This window comes from Antechinus flavipes, chromosome 5 (assembly GCF_016432865.1).
Source record: "Antechinus flavipes isolate AdamAnt ecotype Samford, QLD, Australia chromosome 5, AdamAnt_v2, whole genome shotgun sequence".
Classification (NCBI taxonomy): domain Eukaryota; kingdom Metazoa; phylum Chordata; class Mammalia; order Dasyuromorphia; family Dasyuridae; genus Antechinus; species Antechinus flavipes.
In genome coordinates, this window is record NC_067402.1 from 860,181 (window position 1) to 873,465 (window position 13,285).

The 13,285-nt window shown below is 64.3% G+C and overlaps 1 protein-coding gene across 1 annotated transcript in view; it reads left to right on the forward strand.

The window, feature by feature from the left end:
* PEG10 (paternally expressed 10) overlaps positions 1-11,009 on the forward strand; it is a 28,804-nt gene extending 17,795 nt beyond the window's left edge. Inside the window, exon 2 of the mRNA XM_052000414.1 lies at positions 9,578-11,009. Within this exon, the coding sequence (XP_051856374.1) occupies positions 10,056-11,009 (954 nt within the window). The 5' untranslated portion in view covers positions 9,578-10,055. The remainder of the gene's footprint in view (positions 1-9,577) is intronic.
* Positions 11,010-13,285: the final 2,276 nt, after the last annotated feature.

Sequence of the window (13,285 nt, forward strand, 5' to 3'; positions counted from 1 at the left end):
AGCCTCTCAGTGCCTCTCCCTCCTAAAGACCCCTCAGTGTCTCTCTCTCCTAAAGTCCGCTCAGTGCCTCTTCCACCCTAAGTCCCTCAGTGTCTCTCCCTCCTGAAGTCCCCTCAGTGCCTCCCCCTCCCAAAGACCCCTCAGTGCCTCCCCCTCCCAAAGCCCCCTCAGTGCCTCTTCCTCCCTAAGCCCCTCAGTGTCTCCCCCTCCCAAAGCCCCTCAGTGCCTCCCCCTCCCAAAGACCCCTCAGTGTCTCTCCCTCCTAAAGCCCCTCAGTGCCTCCCCCTCCTAAAGTCCCCTCAGTGGCTCCCCCTCCCAAAACCCCCTCAGTACCTTTCCCTCCTAAAGTCCCCTCAGTGCCTCTCTCTCCCAAAGTCCCCTCAGTGCTGCCCCCTCCTAAAGTCCCCTCATTTCTGCCCCCTCCCAAATTCCCCTCTGTGCCTCCCCCTCCCAAAGTCCCCTCAGTCTTGCCCCCTCCCATTGTCCTCTCAGTGCTGCCCCCCCTCCCCAATCCCCTGAGTGCCTCCCCCTTGCAAAGTTCCCTCAATGCCTCCTCTTCTCAAAGTCTCCTCAGTGCTGCCCCCTCCTAAAGTCCCCTCATTTTTGCCCTTTCCAAAATTCCCCTCAGTGCTTCTCCCTCCCAAAGCCGCCTCAATGCTGCCCCCTTTCTGTCTCAGTCCCACCCCTCCCAAAGACCCCATCAGTGTCTCCCCCTCCCAAAGTCCCTCAGTGCCTCTCCCTCCCAAAGACCCCTCAGTGTCTCCCCCTCCTAAAGTCCCTCAGTGCCTCCACCTCCCAAAGTCCCTCAGTGCCTCCCCCTCCCAAAGGGCCCTCAGTGTCCACCCTCAGTGTTTCCCCCTCCCAAAGCCCCTCAGTGCTGCCCGCTGCCTCTCTCCTTAGTCCCACCCCTCCCAAAGTCCTCTCAGTGTCTCCTCCCAAAGTCCCTCAGTGCCTCTTCCTCTCTAAGCCCCTCAGTGCCTCTTCCTCCCTAAGCCCCTCAATGCCTCTCCTTCCCTAAGCCCCTCAGTCCCACTCCCCCTCCCAAAGCCCCTCAGTGCCGCCCCCTCCCAAAGCCCCTCAGTCCCAGTCCTCTTCCCAAAGCCCCTCAGTGCCACCCCCTCCCAAAGCCCCTCAGTCCCACTCCCCCTCCCAAAGCCCCTCAGTCCCACTCCCCTTCCCAAAGCCCCTCAGTGCCGCCCCCTCCCAAAGCCCCTCAGTCCCACTCCCCCTCCCAAAGCCCCTCAGTCTCACTCCCCCTCCCAAAGCCCCTCAGTCCCACTCCCCTTCCCAAAGCCCCTCAGTGCCGCCCCCTCCCAAAGCCCCTCAGTCCCACTCCCCCTCCCAAAGCCCCTCAGTCCCACTCCCCCTCTCAAAGCCCTCTCAGTGCCTCCCCCTCCCAAAGGGCTCTCAGTGTCTCCCCCTCCCAAAGTCCCTCAGTGCCTCTTCCTCCCTAAGCCCCTCAATGCCTCTCCTTCCCTAAGCCCCTCAGTACCTCTCCTTCCCTAAGCACTTTCCTTCCCTAAGCCCCTCAGTGTCTCTCCCTCCTAAAGACCCCTCAGTGTCTCTCCCTCCTAAAGTCCCTCAGTGCCTCTTCCTCCCTAAGCCCCTCAGTGTCTCTCCCTCCTAAAGACCCCTCAGTGTCTCCCCCTCCTAAAGTCCCTTCAGTGCCTCTCTCCCCCAAAGCCCCTCAGTCCCATTCCCCCTCCCAAAGCCCCTCAGTCCCACTCCCCCTCTCAAAGCCCTCTCAGTGCCTCCCCCTCCCAAAGGGCTCTCAGTGTCTCCCCCTCCCAAAGTCCCTCAGTGCCTCTTCCTCCCTAAGCCCCTCAATGCCTCTCCTTCCCTAAGCCCCTCAGTACCTCTCCTTCCCTAAGCCCCTCAGTGCCTCTTCCTCCCTAAGCCCCTCAGTGTCTCTCCCTCCCAAAGTCCCTCAGTGTCTCCCCCTCCTAAAGTCCCTCAGTGTCTCCCCCTCCTAAAGTCCCTCAGTGCCTCTTCCTCCCTAAGCCTCTCAGTGCCTCTCCCTCCTAAAGACCCCTCAGTGTCTCTCTCTCCTAAAGTCCGCTCAGTGCCTCTTCCACCCTAAGTCCCTCAGTGTCTCTCCCTCCTGAAGTCCCTCAGTGCCTCCCCCTCCCAAAGACCCCTCAGTGCCTCCCCCTCCCTAAGCCCCTCAGTGCCTCTTCCTCCCAAAGCCCTCTCAGTGCCTCCCCCTCCCAAAGGGCTCTCAGTGTCTCCCCCTCCCAAAGTCCCTCAGTGCCTCTTCCTCCCTAAGCCCCTCAATGCCTCTCCTTCCCTAAGCCCCTCAGTACCTCTCCTTCCCTAAGCCCCTCAGTGCCTCTTCCTCCCTAAGCCCCTCAGTGTCTCTCCCTCCCAAAGTCCCCTCAGTGTCTCCCCCTCCTAAAGTCCCCTCAGTGTCTCCCCCTCCTAAAGTCCCCTCAGTGCCTCTTCCTCCCTAAGCCTCTCAGTGCCTCTCCCTCCTAAAGACCCCTCAGTGTCTCTCTCTCCTAAAGTCCGCTCAGTGCCTCTTCCACCCTAAGTCCCTCAGTGTCTCTCCCTCCTGAAGTCCCCTCAGTGCCTCCCCCTCCCAAAGACCCCTCAGTGCCTCCCCCTCCCTAAGCCCCTCAGTGCCTCTTCCTCCCAAAGCCCTCTCAGTGCCTCCCCCTCCCAAAGGGCTCTCAGTGTCTCCCCCTCCCAAAGCCCCTCAGTGCCTCCCCCTCCCAAAGACCCCTCAGTGTCTCTCCTCCTAAAGCCCCTCAGTGCCTCCCCCTCCTAAAGTCCCCTCAGTGGCTCCCCCTCCCAAAACCCCCTCAGTACCTTTCCCTCCTAAAGTCCCCTCAGTGCCTCTCTCTCCCAAAGTCCCCTCAGTGCTGCCCCCTCCTAAAGTCCCCTCATTTCTGCCCCCTCCCAAATTCCCCTCTGTGCCTCCCCCTCCCAAAGTCCCCTCAGTCTTGCCCCCTCCCATTGTCCTCTCAGTGCTGCCCCCCCTCCCCAATCCCCTGAGTGCCTCCCCCTTGCAAAGTTCCCTCAATGCCTCCTCTTCTCAAAGTCTCCTCAGTGCTGCCCCCTCCTAAAGTCCCCTCATTTTTGCCCTTTCCAAAATTCCCCTCAGTGCTTCTCCCTCCCAAAGCCGCCTCAATGCTGCCCCCTTTCTGTCTCAGTCCCACCCCTCCCAAAGACCCCATCAGTGTCTCCCCCTCCCAAAGTCCCCTCAGTGCCTCTCCCTCCCAAAGACCCCTCAGTGTCTCCCCCTCCTAAAGTCCCCTCAGTGCCTCCACCTCCCAAAGTCCCCTCAGTGCCTCCCCCTCCCAAAGGGCCCTCAGTGTCCACCCTCAGTGTTTCCCCCTCCCAAAGCCCCCTCAGTGCTGCCCGCTGCCTCTCTCCTTAGTCCCACCCCTCCCAAAGTCCTCTCAGTGTCTCCTCCCAAAGTCCCCTCAGTGCCTCTTCCTCTCTAAGCCCCCTCAGTGCCTCTTCCTCCCTAAGCCCCTCAATGCCTCTCCTTCCCTAAGCCCCTCAGTGCCTCTCCTTCCCTAAGCCCCTCAGTGCCTCTTCCTCCCTAAGTCCCTCAGTGTCTCTCCCTCCTAAAGACCCCTCAGTGTCTCCCCCTCCTAAAGTCCCTTCAGTGCATCTTCCTCCCTAAGCCCCCTCACTGCCTCCCCCTCCCAAAGTCCCTTCAGTGTCTCCCCCTCCTAAAGTCCCCTCAGTGCATCTTCCTCTCTAAGCCCCCTCACTGCCTCCCCCTCCCAAAGTCCCTTCAGTGTCTCCCCCTCCTAAAGTCCCCTCAGTGCCTCCCCCTCCCAAAGACCCCTCAGTGCCTCCCCCTCCTAAAGTCCCCTCAGTGCCTCTCTCTCCAAAGTCCCCTCAGTGTCTCCCCCTCCTAAAGTCCCTTCAGTGCATCTTCCTCCCTAAGCCCCCTCACTGCCTCCCCCTCCCAAAGTCCCTTCAGTGTCTCCCCCTCCTAAAGTCCCCTCAGTGCATCTTCCTCTCTAAGCCCCCTCACTGCCTCCCCCTCCCAAAGTCCCTTCAGTGTCTCCCCCTCCTAAAGTCCCCTCAGTGCCTCCCCCTCCCAAAGACCCCTCAGTGCCTCCCCCTCCTAAAGTCCCCTCAGTGCCTCTCTCTCCCAAAGTCCCCTCAGTGTCTCCCCCTCCTCAAGTCCCCTCAGTGCATCTTCCTCCCTAAGCCCCCTCACTGCCTCCCTCTCCCAAAGTCCCTTCAGTGTCTCCCCCTCCTAAAGTCCCCTCAGTGCCTCTCCCTCCCAAAGACCCCTCAGTGCCTCCCCCTCCTAAAGTCCCCTCAGTGGCTCCCCCTCCTAAAGTCCCCTTAGTGGCTCCCCCTCCCAATGTCCCCTCAATGCCTCCCCCTCCTAAAGTCCCCTCAGTGCTGCCCCCTTCCTCTCTCCTTAGTTCCACCCCTCCCAAAGTCCTCTCAGTGTCTCCCCCTCCCAAAGTCCCCTCAGTGCCTCTCCTTCCCTAAGCCCCTCAATGCCTCTTCCTCCTAAAGACCCCTCAGTGCCTCCCCCTCCTAAAGTCCCTTCAGTGCCTCTCTCCTAAAGCCCCCTCAATGCTGCCCCCTTCCTGTCTCAGTCCCACCCCTCCCAAAGACCCCATCAGTGTCTCCCCCTCCCAAAGTCCTCTCAGTGCCTCCCCCTTCCAAAGTCCCCTCAGTGTCTCCCCCTCCTAAAGCCCCCTCAGTGCCTCTTCCTCCCTAAGCTCCTCAGTGCCTCTCTCTCCCAAAGTCCCCTCAGTGTCTCCCCCTCCCAAAGCCCCCTCAATACCCTCCCCTCCCCAAATCCCCTGAGTGCCTCCCCCTTGCAAAGCTCCCTCAATGCCTCCTCTTCCGAAAGCCCCCTCAGTGCAGCCCCCTTCCTCTCTCCTTAGTCCCACCCCTCCCAAAGTCCTCTCAGTGTCTACCCCTCCCAAAGTCCCCTCAGTGCCTTTCCTTCCCTAAGCCCCTCAGTGTCTCTCCCTCCTAAAGACCCCTCAGTGTCTCTCCCTCCTAAAGTCCCTTCAGTGCCTCTCTCTCCCAAAGTCCCCTCAGTGTCTCCCCCTCCTAAAGTCCCCTCAGTGCCTCTTCCTCCCTAAGCCCCTCAGTGTCTCTCCCTCCTAAAGACCCCTCAGTGTCTCCCCCTCCTAAAGTCCCTTCAGTGCCTCTCTCTCCCAAAGTCCCCTCAGTGTCTCCCCCTCCTAAAGTCCCCTCATTTCTGCCCCCTCCCAAATTCCCCTCTGTGCTTCCCCCTTCCAATGTCCCCTCAGTCTTGCCCCCTCCCATTGTCCTCTCAATGCTACCCCCACCCAAAGTCCCCTCAGTGTCCCCTCTCAGTTCCTTCCCCTCCCAAAATCCCCTCAGTGCCTCCGTCCCAAAGCCCTCTCAGTGCCTCCCCCCTCCCAAAGGGCTCTCAGTGTCTCCCCCTCCCAAAGTCCCCTCAGTGCCTCTCCTTCCCTAAGCCCCTCAGTGCCTCTCCCTCCTAAAGTCCACTCAGTGCCTCTTCCTGCCTAAGCCCCTCAATGGCTCTTCTTCCCAAAGACCCCTCAGTGTCTCCCCCTCCTAAAGTCCCTTCAGTGCCTCTCTCCCAAAGTCCCCTCAGTGCCTCCCTCTCAAAGCCCTCTCAGTGCCTCCCCCTCCCAAAGGGCTCTCAGTGTCTCCCCCTCCTAAAGTCCCCTCAGTGCCTCTTCCTCCCTAAGCCCCTCAGTGTCTCTCCCTCCTAAAGACCCCTCAGTGTCTCCCCCTCCTAAAGTCCCTTCAGTGCCTCTCTCTCCCAAAGTCCCCTCAGTGTCTCCCCCTCCTAAAGTCCCCTCATTTCTGCCCCTCCCAAATTCCCCTCTGTGCTTCCCCCTTCCAATGTCCCCTCAGTCTCGCCCCCTCCCATTGTCCTCTCAATGCTACCCCCACCCAAAGTCCCCTCAGTGTCCCCTCTCAGTTCCTTCCCCTCCCAAAATCCCCTCAGTGCCTCCCTCCCAAAGCCCTCTCAGTGCCTCCCCCTCCCAAAGGGCTCTCAGTGTCTCCCCCTCCCAAAGCCCCCTCAGTGCCTCCCCCTCCCAAAGACCCCTCAGTGTCTCTCCTCCTAAAGCCCCTCAGTGCCTCCCCCCTCCTAAAGTCCCCTCAGTGGCTCCCCCTCCCAAAACCCCCTCAGTACCTTTCCCTCCTAAAGTCCCCTCAGTGCCTCTCTCTCCCAAAGTCCCCTCAGTGCTGCCCCCTCCTAAAGTCCCCTCATTTCTGCCCCTCCCAAATTTCCCTCTGTGCCTCCCCCTCCCAAAGTCCCCTCAGTCTTGCCCCCTCCCATTGTCCTCTCAGTGCTGCCCCCCCTCCCCAATCCCCTGAGTGCCTCCCCCTTGCAAAGTTCCCTCAATGCCTCCTCTTCCCAAAGTCTCCTCAGTGCTGCCCCCTCCTAAAGTCCCCTCATTTTTGCCCTTTCCAAAATTCCCCTCAGTGCTTCTCCCTCCCAAAGCCCCTCAATGCCGCCCCCTCCCAAAAGACCCTCAGTGCCGCCCCCTCTCAAAGCCCCTCAGTGCCGCCCCCTCCCAAAGCCCCTCAGTGGCGCCCCCTCTCAAAGCCCCTCAGTGCCGCCCCCTCCCAAAGCCCCTCAGTCCCACTCCCCCTCCCAAAGCCCCTCAGTCCCACTCCCCCTCCCAAAGCCCCTCAGTGCCGCCCCCTCCAAAGCCCCTCAGTCCCACTCCCCCTCCCAAAGCCCCTCAATGCCACCCCCTCCCAAAGCCCCTCAGTGCCGCCCCCTCCCAAAGCCCCTCAATGCCGCCCCCTCTCAAAGCCCCTCAGTGCCGCCCCCTCCCAAAGCCCCTCAGTCCCACTCCCCCTCCCAAAGCCCCTCAGTGCCGCCCCCTCCCAAAGCCCCTCAGTCCCAGTCCTCTTCCCAAAGCCCCTCAGTGCCACCCCCTCCCAAAGCCCCTCAGTCCCACTCCCCCTCCCAAAGCCCCTCAGTCCCACTCCCCTTCCCAAAGCCCCTCAGTGCCGCCCCCTCCCAAAGCCCCTCAGTCCCACTCCCCCTCCCAAAGCCCCTCAGTCGCACTCCCCCTCTCAAAGCCCCTCAGTGCCGCCCCCTCCCAAAGCCCCTCAGTCCCACTCCCCTTCCCAAAGCCCCTCAGTGCCGCCCCCTCCCAAAGCCCCTCAGTCGCACTCCCCCTCTCAAAGCCCCTCAGTGCCGCCCCCTCCCAAAGCCCCTCAGTCCCACTCCCCCTCCCAAAGCCCCTCAGTGCCGCCCCCTCCCAAAGCCCCTCAGTGCCACCCCCTCCCAAAGCCCCTCAGTCCCACTCCCCCTCCCAAAGCCCCTCAGTCCCACTCCCCTTCCCAAAGCCCCTCAGTGCCGCCCCCTCCCAAAGCCCCTCAGTCCCAGTCCTCTTCCCAAAGCCCCTCAGTGCCACCCCCTCCCAAAGCCCCTCAGTCCCACTCCCCCTCCCAAAGCCCCTCAGTCCCACTCCCCTTCCCAAAGCCCCTCAGTGCCGCCCCCTCCAAAGCCCCTCAGTCCCACTCCCCCTCCCAAAGCCCCTCAGTCCCACTCCCCCTCCCAAAGCCCCTCAGTCGCACTCCCCCTCCCAAAGCCCCTCAGTCCCACTCCCCCTCCCAAAGCCCCTCAGTGCCGCCCCCTCCCAAAAGCCCCTCAGTGCCACCCCCTCCCAAAGCCCCTGAGTCCCACTCCCCCTCCCAAAAGCCCCTCAGTCCCACTTCCCCTCCCAAAGCCCCTCAGTCCCACTCCCCCTCCCAAAGCCCCTCAGTCCCACTCCCCCTCCCAAAGCCCCTCAGTGCCGCCCCCTCCCAAAGCCCCTCAGTCCCACTCCCCCTCCCAAAGCCCCTCAGTGCCGCCCCCTCCCAAAGCCCCTCTGTCCCAGTCCTCTTCCCAAAGCCCCTCAGTGCCGCCCCCTCCCAAAGCCCCTCAGTCCCACTCCCCCTCCCAAAGCCCCCCAGTCCCACTCCCCCTCCCAAAGCCCCTCAGTGCCGCCCCCTCCCAAAGCCCCTCAGTCCCACTCCCCCTCCCAAAGCCCCTCAGTCGCACTCCCCCTCTCAAAGCCCCTCAGTGCCGCCCCCTCCCAAAGCCCCTCAGTCCCACTCCCCTTCCCAAAGCCCCTCAGTGCCGCCCCCTCCAAAGCCCCTCAGTCCCACTCCCCCTCCAAAGCCCCTCAGTCGCACTCCCCCTCTCAAAGCCCCTCAGTGCCGCCCCCTCCCAAAGCCCCTCAGTCCCACTCCCCCTCCCAAAGCCCCTCAGTGCCGCCCCCTCCCAAAGCCCCTCAGTGCCACCCCCTCCCAAAGCCCCTCAGTCCCACTCCCCCTCCCAAAGCCCCTCAGTCCCACTCCCCTTCCCAAAGCCCCTCAGTGCCGCCCCCTCCCAAAGCCCCTCAGTCCCAGTCCTCTTCCCAAAGCCCCTCAGTGCCACCCCCTCCCAAAGCCCCTCAGTCCCACTCCCCCTCCCAAAGCCCCTCAGTCCCACTCCCCTTCCCAAAGCCCCTCAGTGCCGCCCCCTCCCAAAGCCCCTCAGTCCCACTCCCCCTCCCAAAGCCCCTCAGTCCCACTCCCCCTCCCAAAGCCCCTCAGTCGCACTCCCCCTCCCAAAGCCCCTCAGTCCCACTCCCCCTCCCAAAGCCCCTCAGTGCCGCCCCCTCCCAAAGCCCCTCAGTGCCACCCCCTCCCAAAGCCCCTGAGTCCCACTCCCCCTCCCAAAGCCCCTCAGTCCCACTTCCCCTCCCAAAGCCCCTCAGTCCCACTCCCCCTCCCAAAGCCCCTCAGTCCCACTCCCCCTCCCAAAGCCCCTCAGTGCCGCCCCCTCCCAAAGCCCCTCAGTCCCACTCCCCCTCCCAAAGCCCCTCAGTGCCGCCCCCTCCCAAAGCCCCTCTGTCCCAGTCCTCTTCCCAAAGCCCCTCAGTGCCGCCCCCTCCCAAAGCCCCTCAGTCCCACTCCCCCTCCCAAAGCCCCCCAGTCCCACTCCCCCTCCCAAAGCCCCTCAGTGCCGCCCCCTCCCAAAGCCCCTCAGTCCCACTCCCCCTCCCAAAGCCCCCCAGTCCCACTCCCCCTCTCAAAGCCCCTCAGTGCCGCCCCTTCCCAAAGCCCCTCAGTCCCACTCCCCCTCTCAAAGCCCCTCAGTGCCGCCCCCTCCCAAAGCCCCTCAGTCCCACTTCCCCTCCCAAAGCCCCTCAGTGCTTCCCCCTTCCAAAGCCCCTCAATGCCGCCCCCTCCCAAAGCCCCTCAGTGCCGCCCCCTCCCAAAGCCCCTCAATGCCGCCCCCTCCCAAAGCCCCTCTGTCCCAGTCCTCTTCCCAAAGCCCCTCAGTGCCGCCCCCTCCCAAAGCCCCTCAGTGCCGCCCCCTCCCAAAGCCCCTCAGTGCCACCCCCTCCCAAAGCCCCTCAGTCCCACTCCCCTTCCCAAAGCCCCTCAGTCCCACTCCCCTTCCCAAAGCCCCTCAGTCCCACTCCCCCTCTCAAAGCCCCTCAGTGCTGCCCCCTCCCCAGTATCACAGAGTCTAGTCCTTCCCAAGCTGCTTTTTCACGTCCCTCTCTGTCTCCTGGGCCGGGGATCAGAGCCTGGCCCCGATGGGCTCCTCGGGAGCCTTCAGCCCACCTGACACCTCCCTGTTCTTTGTTCACAGGTACGAGCATCTTTGCCCTTCGGGAAGCAGCCCCCGTTACCTGCCAGCGCCGAGCCTGAGGAGACAGCCAGACCTGGGAGTCGCCTAAACCCAGACCCCCCACCCTGGGGTGGGGGGTGGGGGCTCCGGAGGAGGGTCAGGGAGGCAGCGTGCGACTCGGCCGGCGTGGGACAGCCCGATGATGTGATTGGGAAGCCCCGCTCCTGCCCCTTCTGCAGTGGCCCCGCCCGGTGGGTCTGGGCCTCCGGGAGACCTCCCGCCGAAGCCGCGCCCGCTGGCCGCGCCCCGGCGTCGTGACCGCCCCTTCTCGCTGCTGGAGGAGTCCCCCCTGGCCGGCCCGGGCTGTCCCTGGGGCTCCCCGGCCGGGTGCCGCCTCCCCCGGGGCCGCCGGCCCCCCCCGCTCTGGCCCCTCCGCAGTGACGAGCCCTCCGTGGGGCTTCCCCGCCCGCGCCTAGGCCGTCCCCCCGCGCCTCCCGCCATGCCGACCAGCACCGGCTCGGGCGCCTCGGCGCGCCGCTGCCGCATGGAGGACCTCACGGCCGAGGTCCAGGCCCTGCGGGCCCAGCTCCTGCAGCAGACCGAGGAGAACAGCTCCCTGCAGACCCAGCTGCTGCAGCTGTCCGAGGAGAACGCCAACCTGCGGGGGCAGCTGCAGGCCACCCCGGTGGGCGCCATGGGGCTCTCGGCCCCCCGCGGCAAGTGCCCCGTGGGCCTGCCCGAGAAGTTCGACGGGACCCCCGAGATGCTGCCCAGCTTCCTGGCGCAGAGCCGCCTCTACATGGAGCTGCGGCCCGAGGACTTCCCCACGGAGCACGTGCGGGTCTGCTTCCTCACCAGCCTGCTCAAGGGGCGCGCGGCCCGCTGGGCCACCCCCTACCTGCTCGAGTCCAGCCCCCTGCTCAACAACTACGAGGCCTTCATCGACGAGTTCAAGCAGGCCTTCGAGGACCCCCAGCGCAAGGAGGCGGCCAACCGCAAGATCCGGCGCCTGCGCCAGGGCCTGGGCTCCGTGCTGGACTACGCCAGCGCCTTCCGCCTCTGCGCCCAGGACCTGGACTGGAACGAGCCGGCCTTCATCGACCAGTTCCTGGAGGGCCTCAGCGACCCCATCCAGGACGAGCTGGCCCGCGTGGAGGTCGCGCGCTCGCTGCCCGCGCTCATCAACCAGTGCCTGCGCATCGAGGGGCGCCTCAACTCACGCCGGGGGGCGTCCCCGTCCGGATCGCCCCAGCCGCAGAGCGCCGCGTCGCCGCCGGCCGAGTCCGAGTCCGGCCAGCTGGTGAGCCGGCCACAGCTGACCCCCGAAGAGAGGGAGCGCCGCCGCAGGCTGAACCTGTGCATGTACTGCGGCCTGGCCGGCCACTACGTGGACAACTGTCCATCCAAGAAGCCAAAGTCTTCTGGGGTGGGAAACTCCCTGGCCCCGCTGTAGAGGGACCCCCAGCGCCCGGGCCTGAAACAGAAAGGTCCCCCCCAGATGACGCGTCATCTTCTCACTTGCAACTGCTGATCACGCTGCACCTCCCGGACGGCTCCTACTGCACCGTCCGCGCCATGATCGACTCCGGAGCCTCCGGCAACTTCATCGACCAAGACTACGTCGCGCAGACCGGGATCCCGGTGAAGATCAAGTACTGGCCGGTGCTGGTGGAAGCCATCGACGGCCGGCCCTTGGCCTCCGGCCCCGTGACCCAGGAGACCCAGGAGCTGGTGGTGGACATCGGGGAGCATCGCGAGAGACTCTCCTTCGATGTGACCCAGTCCCCCTTCTTCCCCGTGGTCCTGGGCGTGCGCTGGCTGACCCAGCACAACCCCTCCATCATGTGGAGCTCCCGAACCATCGTCTTCGACTCCGAGTACTGTCAGCACAACTGCCGGGCCGCCCTGCTGATGGCGCCGAGCATGGTGCCCGCGGGCATGGACGTCCAGGAGGTGCTGGTGCCCGTGGCCCAGGAGGCCGTCCCCTACCACGCGCCCTACAGCTACGCCGTGGCCCCCGCCGGCTGCCCCTACGCCGTGTCCGACCCCGAGCTGATGGCCGTCCGCGACTTCCTGGCCAAGAACGTCAAGTGGGTCTGCGTGCAGCCCGCCTCCCCCGTGGGGGCCCCCGTGGTCATCATGAAGAAGGTGGGAGAGCTGTACCTCTGCAACGACTCCCAGAACCCCAACGCCATCGCCGTCTGGAACCAGTACCCGCCGCCCTCGGCTCCGTACGTCTTGTACCAGCTGCAGGCGGCCCCCATCTACCGGACCCGCTCCCCGGCGGGCTACACCACCTGGTCCATGCTGGGAAGGGAAATGAGCGGGAAGCTCTGCTTGATTCCCTTCCTGGTCACCTCCAACATCCGTTGACGCTGTCCGGCTTCCGCAACGCATCCTCCCGTTCCAGCGACCTCAGCAAGACGTCTCGTGACCACCTCACTCACCACCACCTGGCCGTGGGGCTGACCGCCCGCGACCGATCCCCGTGACCGTCTGGCCAGACCCCGGACCGGCTTCCCAGATGCCGGCTGTACATTAACCTGGAGAAGCGTCTCTTCGTGTGACTCTCGGGGCGCCCCCGCCCCCCCCAAAGGCATCCGGACGGACTCCGGTCCGGCCGCTGTCATCCCGGACCGGCGCCGTCCCCGCGACACCCAGGGGCCTTAAGGACCGTCCAGGGGCCGCGGCCTCGCCTCGCCCCCTTCGGGAGAAGGGGACTTTCCCCGGCTCCGCCGAGAGCCCCGCAGACGCTGACCCACACTATGACCTCAGTTTCACGCTTCCAGGACGGTCATCTCTCATCCTCTGCAGACACTGACGCTTCACACATGGCCTTTGGGACAAACCCCTCCCAGGCAAGGGGAGGCGCGGGCCCACTCTGCCTCTGTCCCCCCTTATCCACAAGCTTAGCAACTCAAAAGCCCATTCTGCTACCTGGAAGAAACTCGCCGGCGATCAGAGCTGCCTTTGACGCGCGGCGACCCACCGAGAAGAGACCGTACGCCAACCACCGTGTGATATATTGCCAAAATTGGTATCGTCTACCAGCTACAAGAAATCAGCACCAGCAACAACCGTGCTGGTCCCTTTTTGTCGTGATTGTCCCAGTGAGTGTTACCCCCCCTGCCCCTGAGCGAAAGGACGGCCCCCTCGCCGCAGCCCCTCCAGCTGGGGCCACCCCCTGCCACCTATACGCTTAGCCTTTCACGGCTCCTAGATCAATCTGGCCTCTGGGCAGGAGGCTCCTGAAAACCCACCATCCTGTACAGAAGATTGTGGGTCGCGTGGCCCAGCATCGAGACCCCCTTACTGCTGGTCCTCCTCTGACCGTGTATACTACTGCCAGCATTGACCCCCCCCACCCCCCCGTCCATGCTCTCTGCATCCCCCCTGTTTCCAAGGTTCCCGGGCACCGGGATCCTGCCTTATTCTTTCCAGTCCTTGTGGGGACTGGAACCCCATTCTGTGCCCCTCCCCAGGACGGAGCCCCCACTGCCGGGAGCCAGCCTCCACACGCTTTCTGGGCCACCGTCCCGTTGCCCACTTTTGAACCTCCCTGGTGAAAAATGTTAGGACAGCTGGTTGCCAGCGCGGGGGAGGGAAGCGTTTCCTCCCCAGGAGAGCTCTCTGCAGATGAAGGACCCTTCCTCGCGGGGGAGTGAGCTGCCTATCACTGGAGGAAACCAAGCGAAGGCTGGATGAACCCTGGTCGGGGCAGCTCTTGGT